Here is a 25,442-nt window from a genome sequence, read left to right as displayed (position 1 = left end):
GAGAAGCTTGAGCCACTGAAAGGGGAAGGGATTTTTTAGTCAATGACCTGACTTCTAGATTTACATTCAGTACGTGGCTTTTACTCAAACTGCTAACCAAGGAGAAAGGGGCTTTTTGTCAAAGATACAAACACAGCTCTGCAATCAGGAGCCGAGGCAGTTCCCACAACAGTTCTTTAAAATGACCTCCCCCAAAAAAGGCTAAATCAGTTCTTGATTTTTTAAAACTCAAGCAGAAAGACATTTCTAAAGCAAACGCAGACCAAAAAAGATTGTTTTGAGACTTTCTACATGCAACACGCAGAAGCAAAGAGGGTACTCTCTTTTGGCCAGGTTACCTTTAAGGTGTGTACAAGCTACTGAAGACTACAGGCCTACTCAAGTCTAACTAGGAAGTACTGAGGCAGACAGACCCTTTTGGGGGGAAGTAACTAGAAGGAACATGTGGCTTTTACATCTCTTACACCTCTTTGGCTGCTGATTTTGGAAGCTGTATAGAACGTGCTGCGAGCCCTGGGGTTCTGGTTCTCCCTCAGCTCTGAATTCTTGACAGGAGCCACAAGTTGGCCCCTGCTCCTGTGCTTGGGAGTTTCACAGGACTCAGTTCTGCCTTGACTTTTCCTTGTGTAACTTCCACTGAAGCTGGCAGTGCTCTGAAATAGCTGAAAACATAAAAGGTGCTCTCAACAAACTCACCACAGCACTCTCGGAAGGTGCACTTCTGTGAAGCACTGCTGATATCCCTAGCTCAGGACAAAATTCAACCTAATCTCTCTCTGCTCTATAGTGGCCCAGGAGGACAGAAACAATCACAGTATTTTACCAAAAAACAGCTGGGGCTTTATATACTTACCATGCTGCTGCATATTGTAGCCAAGGAAGGATGCTACAGCTTTGCCGAGGAGGAAGGGATGTGAATTCAGAGGGAGGAAGAAGGGACATACCTGATTGCAAGTGCCCATGTAGTTGAAGACATTGGCTCTAAGTAAGAAGTCTTCTCCCCGGATGATGGAATAGGGCAGTGTAATTTCAACAAAGAACATCTGGAAGGCTGTCAGAGAGGCAGGTACAGAGATGCCAAAGCCTGCCTCCTGTGCCACACAGAACATGCTGGCTTTCCATTCGGTGATGGTGTCGGGGACGGTGAACGTGAGGTTGGCCTTTCCAGTAGAACTGAAGAGAATGGGCAGAGAGCACATTGGAAAGAAAGTGAAGTGTATATGCTACAGCACTCAATACAAACAGCAGATTATGAAAAAGCCAGCTCAGTCTGCAGGCTGAGACTCTCATGTCTGAGTGCCCCAAGCTAATTACCCAGGTTCTTCGAGATGAGCCCTCGGTAAATCCCTCTGCCTGCCATTTAGCCCAAACAGCATAGGAGTTTAGGGGAAAAGACTAGAATGGGACCCAGAACTCAATTCCCAGTCCCAAGTCTTCACTTCAGACACTCCTGCCACGTAAGGGTGGGTGCAACCCATCAGGGGATTGTGGGGAACATGCACTGGGAACCTTAAATATTGTCACCAGGCAGGAGTGGTTGAAAGAACAAGTTCCTGGCACTTCGCAGGGCAGCAGTGGGCGTGGATTCAACAGCCCTTTTGAAAGGAGGTGAGGGAAAAGGAAAGGAAGACTCACTCCACTGGGACTAGATCCCACAGCCAGGTGTCAGGGAAGAACTTCCGGACCGTCTCAATTACTGCTGCATTTCGAGCATCTGCCCCTGTTCAGGGACAAGATGGAGCTTGGTCAATCCCAGTGTATTCAGAAAAGGCATCATGGCAGGGTGGGCTCTGCCCATATGTTCTGGATCAAACTGACACTCCAAAGTTTACTTCCAAAAATGGTGAGATGGGAACTGTGGAAAGCAACTCGCTGCCTCTGCTGCCCTGCCCAGGAACTTTGCACTTACTGGGGATGGACAGGTTCCTGTGACCTATTCAGTTTAGTGAGACAAAGACAATGGCAGCCAGTAGCAGTACTGCTTTAGAACATGGACACCTCTCTTACCAGGTAGAGGATGGAGACCCACCAGTTCACATCACACCAGCCACTGAATGCAACTTCAGGTCAAGAGTAAGAAGTGCTTGCAGTCTTTTCAGACCCTGACATTACCTACCTGACAGTCCAGCCTTGTGCACAATGGAGAAGTCTGCGACACTGGGCCGGGAAAGGAATTCAGGTCTGTATCGCTCACTCTCACACACCACTGGCTGCCGAAGCCGAGAGTTGGTAAAAACCTTCATGCCCATCTCCTTCAAAGCCAAAACAAATACTTCAGAAACCGCCATTTCTTAGCACAGACTTAAACCAGCTCTGCCCTTTTTTTCCAGTAGACATTTTGATAGTGCTAAACACTCCAAGTGGCCTATGCCCATCTGAAGGATAGCCTATGTCCCCCTGGCATAGGCCCAACTCGTCTCTGCTCTGCATTTTGTGGGGTCTTTGGTGTTGTCTATGCAGATTCCTTGCACGTTAGAAATGCAGAATGTGCCACAGAATTAGAGCACATCCACTACAAACAGACAATGCTCAAGAAAAGGAAGTTTTAGGCTGGAAAGGTATCCAGGTTGTGGCTGTATTGGTCTAGAGGCAAAAGGAATCAGAACTGGTGGTAGAGGTGATACCTTTTATTAGATCAACTAGAGTTTTTTCAAAAAAAAATTTGCAATTAAAGATTTAATTAGACCAAAAATCTAGTTGGTCTAATAAAAGATATCATCTCTACCACCAGTTCTGAGCCCTGTAGGGCAAAGACACCTGCTGGCCAGTTGGGAAACTAATGTAAAGCAGCTCAGAAGGAGCCACTTTTCAGCAAATCCAAGTCCAGCCATCTTGCCTCTGTCTTTCAGATCAATGAAGGATTGATCCCTCCAGGGCATTTTCTGCTGCAACAGGGAATTCACTGTTTCCAGAAGGAGACTGTCACTGCATTTGGATGAGAGGCCAATTACATAACAGTAGGACACAAAGAGTCCTCCAGAAGGCAGAACTGTCTCTCCCCTGCCACTTCCCTGACTTTGGGCTTCATAATCGTAATAACATAGCCAGCTTCTCATTCTTGAAGAGTTAAGCATAGAGGGGCTGGTCAGATAAGGGTGTACCTATATACCAAGCACCAGATTCTTCCTGTATTTCATCATTTCTGCAGAAGAAAACCAATGAAGACATTAGAAACTGTTTCTTTACTCCCTCCCTTTCTGCTATTAACCTGCCTAATTTCAGCACAATTACCTTGAAAAACAGATAGACGTCAGGGCCCAAGTTAGAGGTTACAGGCGTATAGTACAAGCCACCATGAAAGATGTTGTCTGTTGGAATACATGGGTCTTTGCGGTCATCTTCCAAGTTGAGATTCTTGTAGTAGTAACCAAACAAATCTTGCAAGGGAAGCAGGCTGTACACCTGGGAGGATAAAACAAACCCAGAACCCTGTGTGTGTGGGGAGGAAGGGGTAAGCACCAGTTCACACACCAGGTAATAGCAGTTATACAGAACAATGGCCTGCCCTTTTCAGACTTGAGGCTTACAAGGTTCCTTCAGAGATAATACATACAGGTCTTTTACCCTCTCCCCTTTTTTTTGTAATTTTCCATACTGGACTTTCTTCAGCTTGCCTAGGTTTTTCTGTCTATGAGGTACTCACAAAGTAGCAGAGGCCTCCAGGCTCTAGTAGCTTTTAGATTTATAGACATTTGGTCTGAAGGGACCTCAGCAGATCATTGAGTCCAACCCCCTGTCCTGGGCAGGAAAGAGTGCTGGGGTCAGATAACCCCAGCCAGGTGCCTATCCAGCCTGCTCTTAAAGACCCCCAAGGTAAGGGAGAGCGCCACCTCCTTTGGGAGCCCATTCCACATTCTGGCCACCTTTATTGACTTGTTGGGGTAGTCACACGCCTGACTTGTGATCATCTGCCATGGAGTCACTCAAGTGACTTTGTGTTAGGTCTTGGGGTGTGTTTACACTGACAGGCAGCATGTATCAGAGGGGATGGCCCCAAATCTGCTCCAGCCATGTACTCCTGGTAGCATTCTCCAAACCCAGAAATACTGGTGAAGATGCTCTGGTGTTGCTAAGAGCAGCCACTGGGACTGGGGCTGGATTTCGAGGGTGCCAAGGGGAGAAGTCAGGTAAGGCAAGCATGGGAACATCCCAGCCAGGACACACTGCTGCCATGGATAGTCCAACTCAGTACATACTGTAAGACCTAGGCAATTTCTAAGGATGGGAAGAACATCATTAGATGATACTGTGAAAAGATGGAGGCTGATTGTGGGGAAGATCCAACTTCTGGCTACAGCAAGTCTTGACTGGCTCTTATTTTTCACCCTTTTGCTGGAAATCTCTCTCCTACCTCAGTGTGACCTGCCTCCCCTTACTGATGGTTAGGCAACAAGGGTTACATGTTTGTGGAAGGCAGACAGGAGCCCAAAACAGTTGCCACACTGAACCCCATTTGTGTTGGAAGAAAAGACTTTTTTCCTGCACAAAAGGGAGAGTGTACAGATATGCAAAGGCTTTCTTGTGGAAGAAAAATGGCTTTTCCGCAAGAGGTTAGATCAGTTACCTATCATGAAGATCTTCCTCCAGATCTAAGTTGAATACCTGTATGCTTCTCTTGGGAGAGACATCCAGTATCCCACAGTCCTGTGCTCTCCCATCATCTACTTGGGAACACTGGCTCCCTGACAGCCTGCCCAGGAGCAAGCTGTCAGGGAGCTCTGCATCCTGTCACACCAATCAGCATTCTTCTGAGCCAGAAACCCTCCCAGAGTGCACTTCTCTTGTCCAGCCCCTGCCTAGTCCTCTGCATGTCTTCTGTTCCAATAGGAAGTGTGTGTGGGGGGGGGAGGGGGGCGGTGAAAACGGTGTACCATGACTGCAAGGTTGCCTGGGCTAGGTAGATTCCCAGGGATTGGGAATCAAGCTGGGAAAGGCTGTCTCCAATCCTGGTTAAAGGCCTCTGGTTTTAAATACTGCCTCTGGCATGCAGCTAGGTGCTAGAAACATGAATTTCTAAGCACTGGGGGCTGAGAACTGGGGCTGGGAGGCTTTCTTTGCCTCCAGTATGCTTTAAACATCCTGTGTCCTGCCCAGTTTGGCACCACAAATGGAAGTTTAACAGCTGGGAACCAGAGTTCTGAAAGCTGGGAGCCAAGAGCTTGGAGCTGGAGTTATGGAAGCTGTCCCCAGCCCCATGACCCTGCACTTCAGGTTTTACTTCACCCCATATGCAGCCCATCTGGGCTGTATATGAGATGATTTAAAAGCCAGGGAATGCCTATTAACAGCCTACCCCCTTCTCTGGCGGGGGAGAGGGCTGACTGTCAAGTAGTGGGCTCCCCTAAGGGCAGGGGTAGCACAGGGAGAAGCTCACCTGCATAGCTCTCCAGACAGGGGGCTGAAACTTATGAGCACTCCAGCTCCCAGTCAAACTTTCTATTGGTAAGAATTTTTGAGAAATTTGTAGTAACAGACATGAATGTCTGTGGCAAATCCGACATGCTTCCCAGCATGGCCACTGGATGAGCATAAGCAGATAGGGAGCATCAGGTTCTCCCTACTGACAGGTGGTAAGGCCTTTTGCCTCTCAGAAAGTGTCTTGTAACGGAAGAACCATCACCAGACACAGAGAGAGCAAATAGAGAGGGAGACAGTGGTGTTGCACAGGGTAGGGGAAACCAAGGAGAGATGGGAACCTATTGAAAGAAGGCAACTCTGGGACAGCATAAGGCAAGGGACTCGGGGCTTACAGTCTCAGCAGACAACTGTTGCTCAGGCTTCAGGAGCAGGACACTCTGATCCACAGCCCGCAGCGCACAGTGGGAGTTGGCAGCGGCTTCAATAAGGAGGCTGACGTTGGAGGCTGGGAGCGCCTCTTCTTGAGAGAACTTCAGCTGGACCTGGGATTGAGCAGAAAGGGTCAATTCCACAACCTCTGGAGTGTCTTTTCTGTGCAAATGTGAGTTTTGGTGCAAGAGGAGCAGACCTTTGACTTCTTACCATCACCTGGCAGGACAAAGGCCTCACCACAGAGCTGGTTCTCCCTGGATTCTCTTCTCACACCTGAGCACAAAGGCCATACAAAGGCTCCTACCTCCTCCTTCCTTCATTACAAACAGGCAACACTGGACTTTTCACCCACCCCAGAAATATAACCCTTTTAATACAGGTGTTGTCAGGATGCAGAGGATTGGATGAGACAGGCCTTCCAGCAATATATCGCCATGTTCCAAGGTCCCCACTGGCCCTCAGAGCAGCTGGAAGGATTAAATAAACGTATCCATGACTTTTACAGGGCATCAGAAGAGAAAGGTTGGGGCAGGGGTGGGAGCAGTAGAATATAATCATATTCCTTTTAGATTAATTTCTGATAATAAGCACTGCCATACGACACAGAGTTTACTCACGTATGAGTTATGACGAACTCCATGTTTCTGCTGCCATCAGACCACAAGCTCCATCTTTTCTATCACCAGCTACAATCAGCCTTAAGGCCTCTGAGCAATGTCATTTGATAAGAAATTTCTTGTATTCAATAATGCCATAATTAAGGCTTTTTTAAAAAAAAACTTTTTACTGGAAGACCTGTCAGACTACTTTTGTTGTCACTTATATATGGATAAATAAAGTGCCCTTCTGAACATAATTAATGTAAGATAGCATCAAGTCTGGCACTAATGTAAGCATACTAATATTTGTACAGCACCAAGGCCAATGGGGTTCTGGTACAGGACTGGGTCTTGTAGATATCAGTCCTACCATGACCTGTGCTACAATACTGCATTTTATTACTTTTTCTTCAAAATGAAAACGTTAAAAAAGTCTGCACAGCTGGGAAAGTTTAACATAGTTTGTATTCTGATCTATTATTAGAACTATCACAAGCCCTTTCTAAAGCTTGACTGCTCACTAAAATGCCACCTGGTTTAAAGTTTTAGGCAAGAGGTGAAGTTTTCTAAGGCCTCTAAGTTATTTAGGAACCTTCGAAGACTTTGGAGTATCTCTTGCTCTTTGTATTATATGAAACCCTCTTGTAGCACTGATATTTGGTAAGCACTATGGATCAGATTCTACTCCACTTGCTGGGCATCATAGTGGTCTTCGGTTCCAAAGCATAGTGGACTTAGGTTGCTATTCTACCTTGCTCTCACACCCCTGAAAAAAGTTAATGCAAAATATGGGTGGGTCTTCCTCTTGCTCACTGCTTTTGTGGTTTAGGAATAGGGAGAAATCTGCATATCTCCAAAAGGAAAACCTACGCCTATAATGGGGACACAAGTGCCCAGGGAAGGTAACAGAATCTCTCCTGTGCTTCAGGTGGGTAATTCAGATTTGGTCACAAGCTGTACTTTGGTCATCCAAGAAGTGAAAAAGAATTCTTCCCTTAGTGTTCCGGCTAAGTATATGGTATGTTATAAAAGTAGGTGCATTAACAGGTTTTTCAGGGACTCAGCCAAGGTGCAATAGGATCTGCCCTTGGTCTGTGTCAATGAGTAATTTTATTATTCAATGGCCAAACTGAAAAATACAAAAAAGAAGAAAAACCTGCTTTGGATTAACACAAAACAAATTTGTTTGTGGGGCAAAAAAAAAAAGGCAACAGCTGGTCTGGGTCTTCTAAAGCACTTTGCGTAACCCCAGACAAAACATTCAACTTTGTTTGGGGGTCTGTTTTGCCTTTTCTTTTAAAAAAATCATTTCAAAATGAAAAAAAAATGAAAAATGTAATTAAAAAAACTATGAAAATACATGTTTAAGGGTTTTTTTTTCTATTTTTTTCTTATATGGCCAAAACTATTAATACATTTGCAAATTGTGGCATTTTTCAGCAAATGATTTGTCTTAAACAGTTTCACCTAGTTCTGTGAACTTCCAGAATTGGCCTGTTGGACTTGGCCAACAGATGAGAAATGTTCTTGACACTAAAGAACAAAACATCACAGATAAACTAGGCATAGAAAAAGGCTTCAGGACATGGATATGCAGCTCGGTAAAGCAAGGATTCCTGGAAGAAGCTGTGTTAAGGGTGCTGAGAGGAAAAGCATTGATTATGGGGCTGGAATGGAAAGCATGGGGACAGTACACAAAAAGCATAAAGATGAGAAGGAAAAATGGGAATTAGTGGAGCAGTAATAAGAGAAAACTAGAACAACAAGGAATAGGAGACCAAAATGTGTGGATCTGGTTAGGGACAGCATAGATATCTCATAGCAAAAAAAGGTATGTGGCTTTGAAAATGTCTCAAATCCCCTTACCTTGTTATTGAAGCACTTCTCAATCTGGATTCTGGCACTGTCAGCCACTATCTCCCTGGCAGGATGCAACGTGTAAACCAGGAGCTGGAGCATTGGGGCTAGCTTCTCATCGATGGTAAGGGGAATGAGGAAAGTGCCTTTTAGAGTTGCTAGAGAAAAAGGATAAAGCAATAACAGTGAGGCCCAGGAAGTGATCCAATAATGTCTGTCCTAGTTGGGTGCATATGACAGTTGGCCAGTGGATGTTCCTAGAGTTGTTCCATATGCCTCCACCCATGTGCCCCTGCTGCCTTTTTTGAGGATCTCCACACCCTGAGATGACACAGGCTATGTCCTCCCTCTGTGGAGAGGCTGCCCAGTTGAGCAGCGCCCACACTTAATTCAAGATTTCTCCAAGTGGTGATGCCATTGTGCCTGCTTGTAAGTGAGATGGAAGAGACACCATGAGTATAGCTTCATTCACTGACCCCAAAGTGTTGCTCAGCTGCATAATGCTCAGTATTTCTGCCTTAAAAAGAAGAAAACAAGACAACAGTGCTCACCGCCATTGATGCTGACTTCCTTTTTGCCGTGAAAGATAATTTTGCCTCTCGCCATGCCCTAGTTATAGAAAGAAATCATGAGACCATGAGCAGGGAAATAGGAATGGCAACCAGAAAGACACCATGAGTATTGCTTTAAATGTATGACTCAAAATGGAGTCAGGTCTAGCATAGTGAAGTGTTGCGCTCTTCACTACAGACCTAAGTGTTAGGTTCCCCCCTACAGACCTAATACTGTTTAACCTTCTCAGCCCCCTCCCTGCTTTGACAGTCCTGGTCACACAGATGTACACTGCTGCAGATCAATAAGGAGTCTTGCCAACAAGGCATCCATAACCTGATGGAACGAGCCCTTTAGGAACTGCTGTTTGGCATTCTGCAATACAAATCCCCACCAGAGCGCTCTCAGAGAAGCCTGGCAGCCTCTCACAGACGCTTACCAAGTAGAAGAAGTTCACACTGGTGGCACCCCTGTACTGGTTTTTGTTCAGGATGTAATGCACTGTGATCGACTTCTTTAGGCCACAGTTCAGCTCCTTCCACACTGGCTCAATCCTCACAAAGCTGTTAGTCCAGGAATAGAACCGCTGAATGCTGAAAAAGGCCTCAGTATAGAAAGGTACCAGCCAGCCTTCCATGTGGCAGACATCACTGGTTTTATATACCGCCTGACAAAAACAGGAAGAAAGAACAAGCTGTTATGTTACTAGTGAGGCAGTAGAAATGACACACATTCATTTACAAATCATTTATAAGGCACTGCATCCATAGCCTGCTAAGTGGCTGTGGTGAGCAACAGCAGAATGTGCCTACTAACAATAGAGGGAGTTGGAAAAAACACAGAAATGCTAAAATATCAGAATTAGAGAAAATTTGTGAAAATCAATTTTTTTTGTCAGACAGGGAACCAAGTTAAAATCTTGTTCCTAAGAATTCTCTTAACCCTTCCTACCCACCTTCCTCTTTCTTTTCAGTCACCTAATATTTGGGCTATTGGACAGTGCCCAGTATCTGCTTTGCATTTCACGTAGTTGAGTCACTACTTTATATGGGGTCCCTCCCTCCATTTTTGGAGCATGAATTGAGCCAGAGAAAGTGAGATCTCATTACTAGAACACAATCCCAATCCTACTTTTTGTGGCTTTGGGTCTTATACCATGGGTTAAGACCAGCACAGTGGCCCTCAAAGAAATAAAAATCCCCCTTTCAGTGCTCACTTTCAGGCTGAACTCAGGATTGAACATTTCAGAAGTCTCAATTTTAAACTGAGCAGTGCCATTGTCGTCTGTGGTATAATTGCAAATGTTCTTTTCACTGAGGAACAGCTGGACAACTTCATTCTTGATGGGAGAGTCATCCTTGTCCACCAATCTGATCTAAAGGGAAAGAGAATAACAGCCATGTCAAAGAGGTTTTCAGCCTGCAACTCCACTGAGTGCAGAGACGCATGTTTTCTATGTGCTTGTATTCTATCCAGGAGACTGTCTCCCCACTCTACCATCTTATACTCTTAGGCTGTGTGTAGATGAAAGGAGAGGCATGTGTGCAGGACACTTCAAAGCAGGCTAAATGCTTCTGCACCACTTTAACGGTGTCGGTGTTTGCGTGCCTTGGCAGTGTATTGCTCATTAATTCCAGCTGCGGTGGGAAGTCCTGCGGCATAATGTGCCTCAAATGACCTGGGGTGCAGCAAACTAAAACTCCTTCTCAGAACAGGCAAAGCCTCAGAAAAAAGCAGGGAAGTCTTAGTAATGGAAGCTTGCCACCCAGTACAATAGCCAGAGAGGTGAGTTATAGCCAAAGGTTAAATGGATTTTTTTAAATAAAAAAAATTCCCTTTTCCTGAAATGATGCAGCTTAAATGTAACAAATGCTTTAGCAGAAGACCTTGGTGAAAGACCTGTGGTTCTGTTGCTGGACCAGATGTTAAACTCAATTTCTATCACCCTGGATACCATGCTGTGATATAATACAACTCTCTGCTGTCCTACCTGTCCAAAGTAAGGGATCCCTCTTTTGTAGTAGCGATCCATGTTCTCAAACCGCACACTGCCCAGCACCTGGGTTATGGGAACGTAGGCAGAGTCTGAGATTTGCACACCTGTGAGACAGACCCAAAGTGAAGATGAGGCATAATTAGTCTTGAATTTAACTTGCTTTGAATCCAGTCAAATTACTGAGCCAAGTATTTGCCTGGGAGATGATCCCTATGTATATGAAATGGATCTTTTCTAGGAAATGAACCTTAGGCTGGGCAGCCAGAAATTCAACCCATGGACACCAAACTGCAGAATGCTCTGGCAAAATCCTCTTCCCCAGCCATGCCCCATCCTCCTTCCTGAGTGGCTTGGAAGCTTTACCTGTTCCTTTCTCTGTGACAGTTGCTTTCACATCCAGGCTCATCCAGTATCCAGAACGACTGAGCTCAAAGATCTTGGAGCTGAATTCCTGAGAGAGGCAGCCATCCTTGTTCAGCTGAAAAGCAAGAAAACAGACACGGAATTAAGGAGGAGAGGGGGGTGAAGGAAAAAGAGAAAAACAGTTCTTTTTGTGGTTAGGAGAATGTAATGAATTTGCCAAACAATAGCGTGATAGCTTTGTCTAGTGACCAGAAATGACATCAGTGTTCCTGTGTAATAACCCACAGTATACAACATACATATGGCTTAGCTACTAGGTCTCTTCTTCTAGATAAAGGTCCCTCCTTACATGTTGGGTTCACATCTACTGTTGACTCCCTGTGGTAGTGCCCCATGCCTGGATGTCTGTGACTTCGAATGCCTGACACAAAGGCTTTGCATCAAGCTCCAGTCTGTCTTGACCCTGGAGGGCAGCAATGGAGGGTGTGGAAAGAATACTGCCTTTGGGTGGGATTCAGAAAGCAGTCATTTTAGCTGCTTCTGAGGCAGAAGTATCTCATGGCCCTGTGCAAGGAGTTGAAGATAACCCAGGGCATATCTACATGGTGGTAGCACTGTGCCACCTTGAGGACTACCACCCTCTACCCACCCTGCTTCCAGTGGTACACCCCAAACCCAGAGAGGCTGCTTGGGGGTTGTCCTCCTGAATCTGCTCACAAGACCTAGGGCCCACACTGCTGCCAGAATGTAGGCATGACCCTGATCTCCTGGCCAACATCCCCTCTCCCTATAAAACAGGTTATAATACACTGGGTTGCATGAGAATCACAGATGAATGTAGAATGACTGCAAATTCAATGCACCCTCCCTTTCTTCCCTAGTATTAATACAAATGTAGGATAATATTTGACCCACAGTACTTCTGTCTAGACTGTGGCTACTCATTATGATGACTGGAAGCCTACACACACATGGACACTTCAGATTAGATAAATATTCAACCAGTAAATATGTAGACCAAGTCCCCTACAATCCTAAATAATACAGGGAAGAAACTTGTATTAGGCCCATGCATTCTATATCAAGAATATTTTTTGCACCTCAAAGAATCCAACACCATCACAAAGCACTTAAAAAAAGTTGTGGCTCAAAACTGGTTAAAGTACCATTAGTGTTCATTTGTCAAGACGGGTAGAGAAGGCTAGCAATTGCAGCAGTAGCTGCATGCAGGCTTATTATTAAGACTGAGTATTTGACTGGACAAATAAAGTTTAGCCAATTGACCGGTCAAATATCAGTCAAAAATTGTGAAAAATTGCCAGTAGGTTCAAATAATACACAGAAAAAGCACAAATTTTTCATTAAGAAATGTGTCAAAAAATTTTTAAAATGATATTTCTGTCAAGAAAACCATAAGAAAATGTAGGTTTTTTTGTAAAATTGCTATAAGCTTTGACCAGTTAAAAACATTCTGTCAATTGACCAGTCAATTGGCAATATTTTCCTGGTTAATTGCCTGGCTTGCCAACCCTAATTATTATTAATGTTATTAACGTATAATGATACTACTACTACTAATGCACCTGTCTTTATATGGTATTTCCATCTGCAGAAAACACTTAAAAGGTCATTTGTCCATGTTACAACTGAGGAAACTGAGGTACAAAGAAGCAAAGTGACTTGCATGAAATTGCACCACAAACCAATGGCAGAACTTAAAATTGAACCCAGTTTTCCTGAGTGCCAGGTCACTGCTCTGTGCATTAGAAAAAAAGTAAATGGGGGAGTGGAAGGAAGAAAGAAGAAATCACAGTGAAAAGGAAGAGAGGCTTGAAGATAGGAGTGTGGCAGTCTCTTTTGTATCACCACCATTTATCTTACTTGTTTGGTTACAGCCTGACAGATTGGGTCTTTCTTGCATGCCCCGTACAAATTGAAATTCCGGCATACACTGAGCTGGATGGTTCCCTCAACAGGCTGGCCATAGGTGTACCTAGCAGAGGAGGAAACACAGCAATAGAAAATTACTATGAAAGTAGTAAAGCATTTAAACAGGCTACATAGAGGAACTATGGAAACTCCATCCTTGGAAGTTTTCAGCAGCAGGTTAGACAAGCACTTGGCTGGGACGTTTTAGTCAGGGATGAATCTGCCATGAGCAGAGGGCTGAACTACATGACCTTGTGAAGTCCCTGCCAGCCCTGCTTTCCTATGATTTTGTGATCCCAGTACAAACTCAAGAGGCTGCTCTTAGAAAATGTATCAGGCATAGAGCTAAGAAGTGCATGGGGCCAGGAAAGTCAGAGACTGGAGTAATTTTCCAGGCTTTCTCTCCCTGAATCCTAAAGAAAGGTCAATTACTTGCAAATTACAACTGTGAGGATTTTCATGCCAGCCTATGCAACTCCTGCTGCATGCCTGCAAACGTGATAGCTGAGTTTATTGCCTGAGGTCTTGACTGCCCAAACCTCCTAAAGAAACATCCTGTTATCTCCTCAGCCAGGGCAGTCTGTTTCCCAGAAGGGCCCTGAAAACATTAGTTTCTTGCTGTTTTGCCCCCCTCTCTGTGCATAGGTGCCTTCCTTTCCCCTTTGCTCTCTCTTTCATTTCTCCTTCTCCACCAGTTCTTTTTTCATCTATTTTCCTCCTTCTGAATGTATTGATTGAACACTTTCTTTGCCTCACCCACTCTCTCTCATAGTGCCAACTGTTCTCCTTTCTCTCCAGATCCATTGCAGCAGTTGTCCATTCACATGTCCTCACACACCAGAGGTTGTACTAGAGGCAGTAGGACTATTGTAGGCTGCAGGCATGTTCATGGAGGCTACTTCCATCCCATCACGGACTATTAAGAGTGGGGAGGACAAGCGAGTGGTTATGAAAGAGCACATGGATCTAGGTCCAGAATCTTCCCCTGCTTGCACTGATCCTGTCCTTTGACCCCTAAATGCTGGTTTAAAGATACTTGCTTCTCTCTTCATCAGTTCGCTAACTCCTCAGTCTACTCTAAACCTCCTACACATCTCATCTCTTTTCCTGGAGATACTGGGGGTGTATACTAGGGCTGTGCAAAATTCCAGCAGCCATTTCATTTTGGAGGGGTTTTGGCCCGTTTTGGTGCCTGAAACACTGAATCTGAAACTAAATGGAAGGCTCCAAAACTACACAAAACCATCCAAAATCTTTTGGAGATGTTTTGGATGTTTCAGAGTCAGGCTTGCAGGAAACAGAAACTAAGAAGAGGGAAGGGGAAGAGAAGCGGGAGGACTGCTCTCACATCTCATATATAGATGCATCACAAGCAGATCCTTCCCATCTATGCAGTGCTGGTCAGGCTGCAGTTGGAGTACAGCATCCAGTTCTGGGCACCGCATTTCAAGAAGGATGTGGCTAACCTTGAGAGGGTTCAGAGGAGGGCCACTAGCATGGTCAGGGGGCAGCAGGCCAGGCCTTATGAAGATAGACTAAAGGGCCTAAATCTATTCAGCCTCTGCAAGAGAAGACAGAGGGGATCTGGTGGCCCTCTGTAAACTCACCAGGGGGGACCAGCAGAAAATAGGTGAGGGTCTGTTCCCCCAGGCACCACCTGGGATAACAAGAAATAACAGCCACAAATTGATTGAGAGTAGGTTCAGGCTTGATATCAGGAGGGATTACTTTATGGTTAGGGCTGCCAGGCTCTGCAATGGGCTCTGAAGGGAGGTGGTGCTTTCCCCTACCTTGGAGAACTTCAAGAGGAGATTGGATAGCATCTGGCTGGGGTATTATGATCCCAGCACTCGTTCCTGCCCAAGGCAGGGGGTCGGACTTGACGATCTGTTCAGGTCCCTTCTGACCCTAGAAACTATGAAACTAGTGACTGTGTAGCTGGCCAGTGTCTGTGATCTGTCCCTAGGTCCCTTCCAATCCCAGTGCTCTGGGGGAGGGACGGAAGCCTACTGTCATATCATGCGCAAATCCAAGGGCCCAAGCCCCCCAGGACGAATCTGGCACAGCCTCACAGCCCTCCCAGGGGGTGCAGGCCCCCAGATCTGCATGTGGGATGACAGCAGGTTGTCACTGCCAGCTGGGAACAGCGCCAGCACCCGAGTCTGCTCGGTGCACCCTACACCAACACAGCCAGGGGAGCCATGGGAGAAGCCCCCATGGCTGCCCTGCCTGGTCCCATGCCCTGCCTGGCCCAGCCCTTAAAAAAAAAAAAAGAGAAAAAAAAAGCCCTGCACTCACTGGATGTAGCAGGGGCTGTGGGGCCATGTGGCAGAGTCCCTTGCACAGCCCCCACTACCCAATCTCCCCCCATTATGCTGAGCCCCACCCCTGATGGCACCTCCCCACCCAGCCTGAGCATTTCAACAACAACAAAAAAAGAAAAGGCCGTCACTCACCAGCTTCAGTAGTGGCAATCAGGTCCTCTGAGGGCTCATGGCAGAGCACCCCCTGTACAGTGGAGGGCAGTAGGGAGCAGCAGGGATCACCCCCCAACCTGACACCCACATGGTGGCTGCCCCATGGTGTGGGTGCAGTGAGGCTCAACAGGGTGCTGCATGCTATCTGGGAACTGGGGCTGCTGGGGCTGAGTGCTGCCCAGCTCCAGCTGACTGTTGGACCACCCCAGATCCCAGACAGTGTACAGTGCTCTGCTGAGCCACACTGTACCTGCACCATGGGGCAGCTGCTGCATGGGTGCCAGGTGGGGAGGGGTGATCTCCACTGCCCCTACTGCCCTGTGCTGCATGGAAGGGCTCTGCCACAAGCCCTCAGAGGCCCTGATCACCGCTGTCAGAGCCGGTGAGTATGGGGCTTTTTTTTTTTTAAAGTGCCGGGATGCTGGGGCCAGGAGGGGGATGGGGCCAGGCAGGGCAGCCATGAGGGTTTCTCCTGTGGCTCTTGCCACCCAGGGAGAGGCAGGCATAGCCAGAGGAGCTGTGGGAGAATCTGCAGCTGCCCAGCTGTGCTTGCCTCTCCTTGGCTGATCTGAATCTCTGAAACAGCGTTGAAACTCCAAAACAGATTTGGCTGAATTGAAGTGGAGCAGTGATCTAAAACATCAAAACGAATCACTGTCCTCCAAATGGCCAAATCCAAAACTGAAATGAGACATAGCCGTTTCACACAGCTCTAACGTATACATGTGCAATGTTACCGTAGCGTGTTGCTGTGGTGACGTAGTATCATATGTTGATGCGCCAATGGGGAAAGTAACCATAGAGTTGTCTAGACCTAAGGATCTTCCATGCTGAAGTGCATGGACATTTATCACGTATCTTTTGTAATGGAGGAGGTAGGAAGTTCACAACTGTGGGGCAAGAGGGGAAGTTGGCTTAGTGCTAGAACTACTCCCTGGGCAGTGAGGTCCAGGGGGTGGAAAGTTTGTCCACACAAAACAGAAGGGGAGGGGAGAGGAAACTGCATCCTGGGATGCTGCAGAACTGCAACAGATCGGCAGCTACTCTGTAGGCAGTGGCCACACATTAGTTTTAGGTGTTAATGAACCGCACAACTAGTTTCAGGTTTTAATATGTGGACAATCCAGGGGTTAAGAGCTTCAGGAGCTGCCTAAAATTAATGTGTAACAAGGCTAACTTAGATCAGTTTCACCAGACCTGATTTAACTGAACTTCTGTACAGTTCCCACTGCAGCCCTGAAGCTGAGAAAGCCAGCAGCTGGTCCCAGCCCCTGGGCTGTGCTTTTCTTATGACATCCTACCACTGGCACTGGGGCATTTTTAGCTCCCCAGCCCCTTGCCTCACCCACAGACAGACAACCCCTGCCCACCCTGTGGAGACTGCTAAACTTCTTGATCCTGCAAGCTGCTCCCAGTGCTAGTTTTACCAGCGTTTACTGGTGCCAGAAGTCAAGGAAGTAAGTTGGGGGTGGGGTGGGGAGGGATGTAGAGATTGGTTGCCTGGTGGGGGCTTGTTCATCTAAAAATAGCCTCTTGTCTGGGGGGGGGTGAGAGATCTCCCTCATCCCACCAAGCCCCTGCATGGAGCTGCCAGCCCCCACCAATCCACCCCACCCTCCCCGACCTACTTCCACCAAGTTCCTTGGGGTGGTGAATGCCAGTAAAACGGGCCCTAGGAGCATTTTGTAGGATTGGGGGCAGTTTGGTATTATCAGGCAGGTCCAAGCAGAATGGGCTCCTAGGGCGGTTTGGAGGGATTGGAGAGCCTCTCTGTTCCCACCCCCGCCACCTGATCCTCCAACTCTCCTCCCCCATGGACTCTACTAGCCCCCCAGTCCTGCCAAAACCTTCTGGGTCCCACCCTCCCCCGATCCCTCCAACTCACTCACCCACAGACCCCACTTGCCTCCACAATCCCCGCAACTCACCAATGGATCCCACTAGCCTTCCCCAACGACAATCCCTCCAAGGCTCCCTGAGAGCCTCCTATCCTGACTTACCTTAGATCTGGTGGCCATTTTTAACTTGTTTTAACTTCCCCCCTCCCTCAATGTCTGTACATATCCACTGAAGTCAACAGCCACACTCCCAGTGCCAAATCCATTCCACTTATTATGCTCCTAATGGTGATCCTATTCCACCCCATTTTAGCCCCTGAAAAATCCATCAGTGTATCTGTTTTTGTAACAGACCATCATGTCAGTCATAAGAAGCAAAAGAAAAGACAAACACCCACCCACCTGTTTTGTTATTTGTTTTTCAGGGACTTGAGCAGGGTGGAATAGGATCACACTTACGTGCCAACATCCACTTAGACAGCTAAGAGATAGAGAAGGATCTGTTCCCCCTATCCACCAGTGACTAGTGGTGCTATAATTAACTCCTTGTGAGAGTATAACTCAGTCCCTTCACAAGGGACTGAGGGCAGCTGGGTTCACTCAGAGCAGAGAGGCTCAGCCAAGGGACCCACAGCCAAGGATTTCAGAGCCCAAGCTGGCTGTGCGACTCTGAGCTGAAACTTCTCCTATGGCCCCTATGTGGTAAGGGTATGGCAGTGGCACAAGGCCATTAAGTAATTTTATGGGAAGACATTAGATACCTGTGTATATAACAAATAATTCCTTCAATATAGATCAAATGAAAAGGAGCACAAAAAATTAGAAACCTCTACTGCAAATCAGTTGTGCACAAGCTCTCCTCCTCCTCCCCTATTTTACCCTCTTCTTCCCCTTCACAGCCAGTCTACTTCCCCCTCTCTCTGGGGGATTCTTGTCCTACCCAACATCTCCTGGTTACTCTATATCTAATACTTACATGCCACAAACCTTCACTGTGAAATCTGGATTAATGACCGAGATGGTTTTCGGTGCATTGATTTTAAGCTCAAACTTCGGTAAGACTGGGATGGGGAGAGAAAAAACAAAAATAAAAGTAATGATATGGGAAGATATTAGATACCTGTGTATCTGAAGCCATACAAGGGAGAGCAACTATTTTTTAGTTACTATGAATATGCAGCAGGCTGGAACTAGAGTACTCTGAACTAGGATGTGGAAAGGGACCAGGGAAATAGCCTGACATACAGGAATCTTACTGATTACAATCTCCCCTAGCTGTCTCAACAAACTTGTAGAGAAATGGGTTTAATTCATTCTGAGATGCTATTCAAGGAAGGAAAACCCTACAATCGGAATGGTATTGACACTCCTCACAACGCCAAGACCTGGACAAACTAGTGGGTGTTGCTGAGAGAATTGGCTCACTAGTGGTGCCAATGTCTGAACTTTGGAATTGACCTGCATATAGGCCCATACCTCAAGTTGTATTTTCTCTTGTCCCTTTTTACCATATGTTTCTTTTCCCTCATTCCAAATGTCACATTGACTAAAGGTCTGGATTTTGATTTGGAAGTGATGGTACAAAACAGCCCCCAGCAACAGAGCCTATCTCTTATCTTCAGAAGGGGGCAGAAGACAAGGGTGTATCTACAAAGCAGTGACTCTGGTGTAGATCTAAGCTACCCGAGTTAGCTTTAAAATAGGTAACTCAGGTACCAGCAACAGATTATCTGTGGACACTAAGAACTTACCACAGGCTAATTTACCCTGCTTCTCCAGTGTGGTTTGCAGGCCATTTTGAGCTATGCTTTGCTGTGGCTACATGATTTCTGGCACTCCACACTAACTAGTTGGGTATCTTGAGTGAATAGCACATCTAGACCTTGGGCATGAGATAAGGTTGCACATGAGTTTAGGTTTCTCTTTTCTTCTGAGGATAAGGTAGAGGCTTTGTCCACTCCTAAGGGGCAAGGAAATCCAAACACTTAGCTGACACTGGATAGGATCCCTGGCCCCTCTCCCTATACTGGCTGGGATACATGAGTCTGTGCATCTAACAGATGGGGCCTGTCTCCAGTCACATATTCTTGCAAGAATGCACCAGCCTTTTACCATACTCCTTCACAGTAAATGGGTGCTGGATTTTATCTCCTGATCTCTTCTCCACAGTGATCTGGTAGTCCCCCAGGATCGGCTCCTTGATGAGCTGGAACATGAGCTGGACAATAGCTGTCTGAGATGTCACATCCAGCCACTGGAAGATCCGATTTCCCTGTGGGTCCTGAGGACAGAGGGGACAGGAATACAAACACTGTCACAGTGGATTTCTTTTCATAGGGGGCTGGGACTAGGAAGCTGATGTTTCCCAGAGTGGGACCGACTTCGTGAGCAGATGCTGGGCTCTATATTTTGCCACTTAGCAAAGGCAACTAGGATCAAAGGAGCCAAGGAGAGGAGTTGTTTTCATGCCTAGTTTTCACACAAATGGAAGTACCCATATTTGAAGCTTCTGGTCCCTCCCTCTCCTGATCTTGTGGTATTTTACATTTCACCTCTCTCCCATCTATACCATGGTGGGGGCAATAGGGAGGTGCAACCACCTGTGACAGGCAGGTAAACCCTGAATTATTCTGACTTGCTTTTTACTGCACAGTCTTCTCATTCTTACATAGAAAAGGGATGTTAGGGGGAAAAGATCTCCCCCCACAACTTCATCCTTGCCTTCCAAACTACCTTCCTCCTCTTTCTGAGAGTCCCTGTCTACTGTCTCAGTTTTCTCCAGCTGTGAAGAGAGGGGAGGAAGTTGTGTGGGTGAGGGGCAGTCTGCGGCTCCCCCACCCCAATCGCAGATTACAGTCTGGCCTACTTAAATTGAGAAACTTTTTGGACATTTCCTGGCACTCTATAGATCATTAGTCAGGAACAATGCACTGTTGAAATTTCACTGTAAGCACAAAGCGATGGCTACACTCTACTGGACAAAGTGAAATCCTGCAGGCATGCTACTTGGAGGAGTGGGGCTTTTTGCTGTTTACAGAAAACCCCACAACATGCCATATAACTGCAAGGAGCAAAGAACTGCAATGTACAATTGCATCAATTAACTAGAATTGTTCACTTCACTGCTGAATAATGAGGAAGATATCTGCACCTCCCTGCCTGCCATCTGACACCACCAGGGAAGGAATCCACTGCAGCCTGATCTGAACAACAAAGAGCACCTCATAAAAACACTCTCAGGGACCCAGAGGGACAGAGTTTCATCTTCAGCTTCCTCTGTGCAAAAATGAAGTTTATTTCCTACCTATGGGGACTTTTACCATCTTTAATTTTCCCTGAGCCTGATGAAATGTGTGTAAGCCCAAAATCTTGCAGATTTTTTTTTTTTTGTGATTTCTTAATTGGTCTAATAAAAGGTATCGTCTCTGAACCTACAGTTCTAGATTTTTGCATTTCTAGAATTGTTCACAGCTTTTCAGCTGGGCCATGTTATGCAAAGTGTAAACCAAAGCAACTCAAATAATTTATGGGAAGGAGGGGAACTAATTATATGCATGTGGACAGGATAACTTTAATTGCATTTACATGCTGGTAAAGCTGGGATAGTTCCACTGAATTCCATGAGTTATTTTACATTTCTCCCAGTGAAACTGAAGGAAAATTTGGTCAGGTAAGTATATATACTCACACAGGCTCTCACACAGCCACATGCATACATACAAAATTTGGCTAGCTAAGTGTGCACACATGCGTATACTTATTCTCTCCCTTTCCTCCCCCCATATACACTTTTTCTGGATTTTACTTTTATACATAAACAGTTTTAAAGACAGTGTCTTACCTGAATGGTGATCAAAGGATACTGAAAAAGAGACAGTAGGGAAAGAGATGTTAAATATTTATGGAAACAGTAATAGCTTCTTCAGTATTACAGACAGAATTATAGAAATTGTGTAAAAATGTTACCTATGAAGATGTTAGCAGTCCAAGTAACTATTCAGGTAAGATTCTGATGGCTTATTAATAATTTTACTTGAGTAAGAACCACAAGACTTGGGCCCAAACGTTGAATATTATGTCAAGAGATAAAATGAAATGAAAATGTAGGATGTACTCGGCCAGATTGTTATCTTACCTGTACTGATTCAAACCTGGAGTAACTAGGTCCTCTGTGGATGCAACTACAAGAGTTTACTGTGGAGCTGACTAGTTCTGCAGTAAAGTCTTAATGTCTACATGTGTGGGCCTATGAGGCAACAGAGGAAACTAATTAATTTTGCTGCAGGTTAGTACTTGTAAACACAAGTACTATCCTATGGTGGAGGTCTTTGCTGCACAGCTATGCACATGTAGACGCTGACAAGGCCGGCTGGGGTATGAGGATGGTTCAGTTCAGTGGCTGCCTGCTGGCTAGACATTGCAACACACTGAGCTGGGTCAAAGCAACCTCAGGCTGGGAGGCTGACCTCATGGGCCCCCTGCCAGCTGGGGCTGCTCCAACCAGCTCAGCATACTGTGGTCTCAGGTGCACATTCAAACACGGTGTCCAGGAGCAATAAACTCCAGTGCAATATGAGCCAGAGGTTATTACTCTGTGCTAATAGCACATGCAGATTCTTATCCATCTGTACCCTGTCTTACTTAACTGCACTCTTGGTTTATCCAGTACTATCCAGCTGAGCAAAGTCTGCTTTTCTACTGTACAAAGTGGGTGAGAATAAGGTATAGGAAACATATTCTCTCCAGACAGGAAGCCAGTCACAATTTCCCTATGTACTGCCATAGCTACCTCATCCCCAATGGGAGAGGCTCTGTTGTTTGGAAAGGGCAACAGTGAGCACATCTACATGGGATGCTTACTGTGCAGTAGCCTAATAACACTGCACAGTAGTATGCCAGTAAAAAAATGTGCTAATAAGCTACTGCACAGTGTTATTAGGCTACTGCACAGTAACCAGCACAAAAAAAAAGTGTGCTGGCACTACTGCACAGTAACTTTAGTTATGGTGCATTTAGTTAGTAGTTCATTAAGCAAGTACTAAATTAAATGCACAGTCACTATTTGTGCACTAATGAATATGTAGACATGCCCAGTGTGTACTTTTTCTATCACCTTAGTGGCTAGAGAGACTGCAGCCATGAGTAGGACTTGCTAGGTAGGAACAGCAGGAGGTGAATTTAATGGACAAAGCAGCAAACAGGTGCAACCACGCACACTCTTGTACTGCAACTTCACAATGGTGGTTTTGTATGGGTTGAACTAAGTTTCTAATTCACACCTTCTGCATAATTAAACTCCAATTCTGTCCCAGGCAAGTCCTTATTTAACGATCTGGGGAAGGGCTGGAGACGCGTCTCTCAGCTGTTTAAAATCCACCTGGAATTCCTTGGAAGTTCTGGTTTCTGGTCACACTCACCATTTCCTGAACAGGTCTGAAGCTGGTGTTCAGAGCAACAACACGGAACATCACTGAAATGACAGGAAACCAAATGATTAACATTAGCTGTGGTATGTCTACTGAGCTAGCAGTCCCAGTTTCATTGCAACTACCAGTTCAGTTGGTTCCTATAGCTCTCCTTGCTTGAGAAAGGGACTGGGAAGTAGCAAATGAGATGTGTGTCCTCAGTAAAGAGGGTCCTATGGGCTAATGTTTTTCTGTACTAGGTGTTTTCATCCTTTTTTAATAAGTGTACTCCTGGCAGCTGGATGCGGCATTGGGGGATGGGGCATGGCTGGACATAGAGCGGCAGCAGCACAGAGGTGTGGCTGGTGGCACCTGTTGTGTGCAAACTCTCCCTAGCATCCGGCCAGCCAGGCAGTGCCTGTGCAGCCCACAGAGGGGTGCTGCTGTCCTTACCAAACCACCACCTTCCAGCCCTGCTCCAATGATGTGGTGGCGCAGGGTGATGGTTGGTGGCGCTTCATCCCTGCCTGCCCACATGTACCCCCTCGGGTCTTCCCAAGTATACCCAGGGGTACACGTACCACCAGTTGACAACCCCTGCTCTATACCATCTCTGGCAAATATATTAGATTGGTCTGCTTCTCCCTCAGTGATTAGAAACTACCTAAATTTACTCAAACGATTGTATAACCCTGCTTTATGCAGTTTCCCTGAAGCACCGGATGATTTTAATGTGATATTTGATTTTTTATTTTTCTTATGACCCCAGCTCCTTGGATCTGGTTAATAATCATGTGAGAACCTGACACAATACACAAATGCAACGTCTGAAAAGTTTCCAGCTCTTACAGTTGCAGGGAAAAGTCTGAGAATGTAAAGAAAGGCAGGCTCAGAAACTAGAACCCAAATAAAAATAACTCTTTTTTTTAAATCCAGTCTTGTATTCTACAACCTAGTCTCAAGATTTTGGGTCCCAACTTAGGATTCCTATGCTGCCAGTGTTGGCAGTGCTGCACTTGATTGAAGCTAGTACCACAGGCATGTTACTGAGGGTAAAGAGAGCACCATCCTCATGCATGTGCAGCATGGCTGGACTTCCTGAGTTGGTCAGCTTGGTCAGCAACCTTCCATTTTCAGCAGCTCCCAACAGGGAGCATCCATCAACACTCTGGGCTCCACCTTTTGCTTGAGGCCTCCAGGACTTTAACACCCTACTCTAAAGATGCAGCCCCACCTTGCCTGTACAAGAGGCAGAGGCAGTCGCCTCTGGGACAACCCCAGAGTGTGAAGTGAACTCCCAGAACAACGATCACAAACTCTCCACCTACCCTCTCTGATATGAACACATGGAGATCTTTACATGTGCCCTGGGGTGGGATGCGGGGGGTGGTGTTTTAATTAGAGTAGCTCTCAGAAGCCACTGTAATTAAAATTCCTGCAGGGTCTCATGTATTCAGCATCCCATGCATCAAAATGAAGGTGGGTGTGCTTTAACTAAAGCTTGTTTGACAAACTTTAATTAAAGCACCCCCCCCACCATTTTGAAATTGGGGATGCTGAATACACATGACACTGAGGCTGCTAGAGCATTCTAATTAGAGTGCTCCAAAAGACTTGGTGCAGGCGTCAGGCACGTGCATAGGTGCCCATAAAAGCATGTGGATCATACAAAAAAACCAAAACAAACCAACCTAATACAGGACACCCTATGTGGCACACATCATTCTCCCCCTGGGGAGAGGATGAAGCTCACATGACAGATATTAGTTGTACTTTCAGAATAGGACCCAGCCCTGGCACAGGACAGGTTAGGCAGTGCTCTAACCTTCCCATCCTTGCCACAGGGCCCTGCCAGCACTAATAAGGGAGAAGCTATGAAAGTTGCCCTTCTTCACACCTGGGTAACCTGAGACATGGGGTATGAATTTGGAAAGAAAGCAAGTACAGAAGGGAGAGTCATGGGCCACCTTCCATGTGTTGTATCTAGGGATGGCTTTCCCAGCTTCATGGCAACCCTCACCCTGATGTTACTGGACAGCACTAAGCAGTCCAACCAAACCAAGCTCAGGGTACTAGCTGGCCCGACATGCACTTTGCAGACCCTTTCTTTCTCTTGCCCTAGGTCAAAAAATAGGTTCTCAAAGAAGATGCCATTAAGTGAAGCAGAGCACATGCCCACCTGTTTGTCCTGGTTTGTAGATGGGCTTGTCTGTCTGGATGAAGACAATACTGTCCATGTTCTGAATTGCCACTGACCTTCTCTCTAACAGGCGGACTGTGGGGCCCATGGCAGAGAATGTGATGAAGGCCAAGGGGGAAGAAGTGGCAGGAGGAACCTGAGAGGGAACCAGAACATAAGGGAGATGATCCTGAGCTTAAACTGTTCACTCTGGGAGCTGCTAAATAATACCGCTCACAGTCCTGAGTGAACTGTTGATGCTTTCCCCAATCCTACTGCTGCTCTGTCTCTTTTTGGAACATTTCCTGTTTCTTCTCCACCTAAATCCATCCTTCCTTTAATCTCTTCTTCTCCCACAGTGTATCTGTCGTCTTCCTCCTTTCCTCACCTCATCTCATTCCTTCCAACTCTAATTTCTCTCTTGGTCCCATGCTTCTTTTCTGCCCCTTCTCCTCCG

The 25,442-nt window shown here is 46.1% G+C and overlaps 1 protein-coding gene across 2 annotated transcripts in view; it reads right to left on the bottom strand.

Annotated features, from left to right (window-relative positions):
- LOC109316229 (ovostatin-like) overlaps positions 1 to 25,140 on the bottom strand; it is a 48,051-nt gene extending 22,911 nt beyond the window's left edge. For both annotated transcript variants that reach the window (XM_019544133.1, XM_019544132.1), the window contains exons 1-17: positions 24,986 to 25,140; positions 22,819 to 22,871; positions 21,243 to 21,263; positions 19,514 to 19,682; positions 18,378 to 18,462; positions 13,039 to 13,150; positions 11,158 to 11,272; positions 10,789 to 10,898; positions 10,015 to 10,173; positions 9,238 to 9,465; positions 8,798 to 8,855; positions 8,256 to 8,404; positions 5,751 to 5,900; positions 3,232 to 3,402; positions 2,117 to 2,252; positions 1,636 to 1,720; positions 945 to 1,173 (exon numbers count right to left, since the gene is read on the bottom strand). In XM_019544133.1, the coding sequence (XP_019399678.1) occupies positions 945 to 1,173; positions 1,636 to 1,720; positions 2,117 to 2,252; positions 3,232 to 3,402; positions 5,751 to 5,900; positions 8,256 to 8,404; positions 8,798 to 8,855; positions 9,238 to 9,465; positions 10,015 to 10,173; positions 10,789 to 10,898; positions 11,158 to 11,272; positions 13,039 to 13,150; positions 18,378 to 18,462; positions 19,514 to 19,682; positions 21,243 to 21,263; positions 22,819 to 22,871; positions 24,986 to 25,094 (2,139 nt within the window). In that variant the 5' untranslated portion in view covers positions 25,095 to 25,140. The remainder of the gene's footprint in view (positions 1 to 944; positions 1,174 to 1,635; positions 1,721 to 2,116; positions 2,253 to 3,231; positions 3,403 to 5,750; positions 5,901 to 8,255; positions 8,405 to 8,797; positions 8,856 to 9,237; positions 9,466 to 10,014; positions 10,174 to 10,788; positions 10,899 to 11,157; positions 11,273 to 13,038; positions 13,151 to 18,377; positions 18,463 to 19,513; positions 19,683 to 21,242; positions 21,264 to 22,818; positions 22,872 to 24,985) is intronic.
- Between the last annotated feature and the right edge of the window lie 302 nt (positions 25,141 to 25,442).

The sequence above is a fragment of the Crocodylus porosus genome, unplaced genomic scaffold, assembly GCF_001723895.1.
Source record: "Crocodylus porosus isolate Cpor-Errol unplaced genomic scaffold, CroPor_comp1, whole genome shotgun sequence".
In the NCBI taxonomy this organism is placed as follows: domain Eukaryota; kingdom Metazoa; phylum Chordata; order Crocodylia; family Crocodylidae; genus Crocodylus; species Crocodylus porosus.
This window is presented reverse-complemented; position numbering and strand designations above follow the sequence as displayed.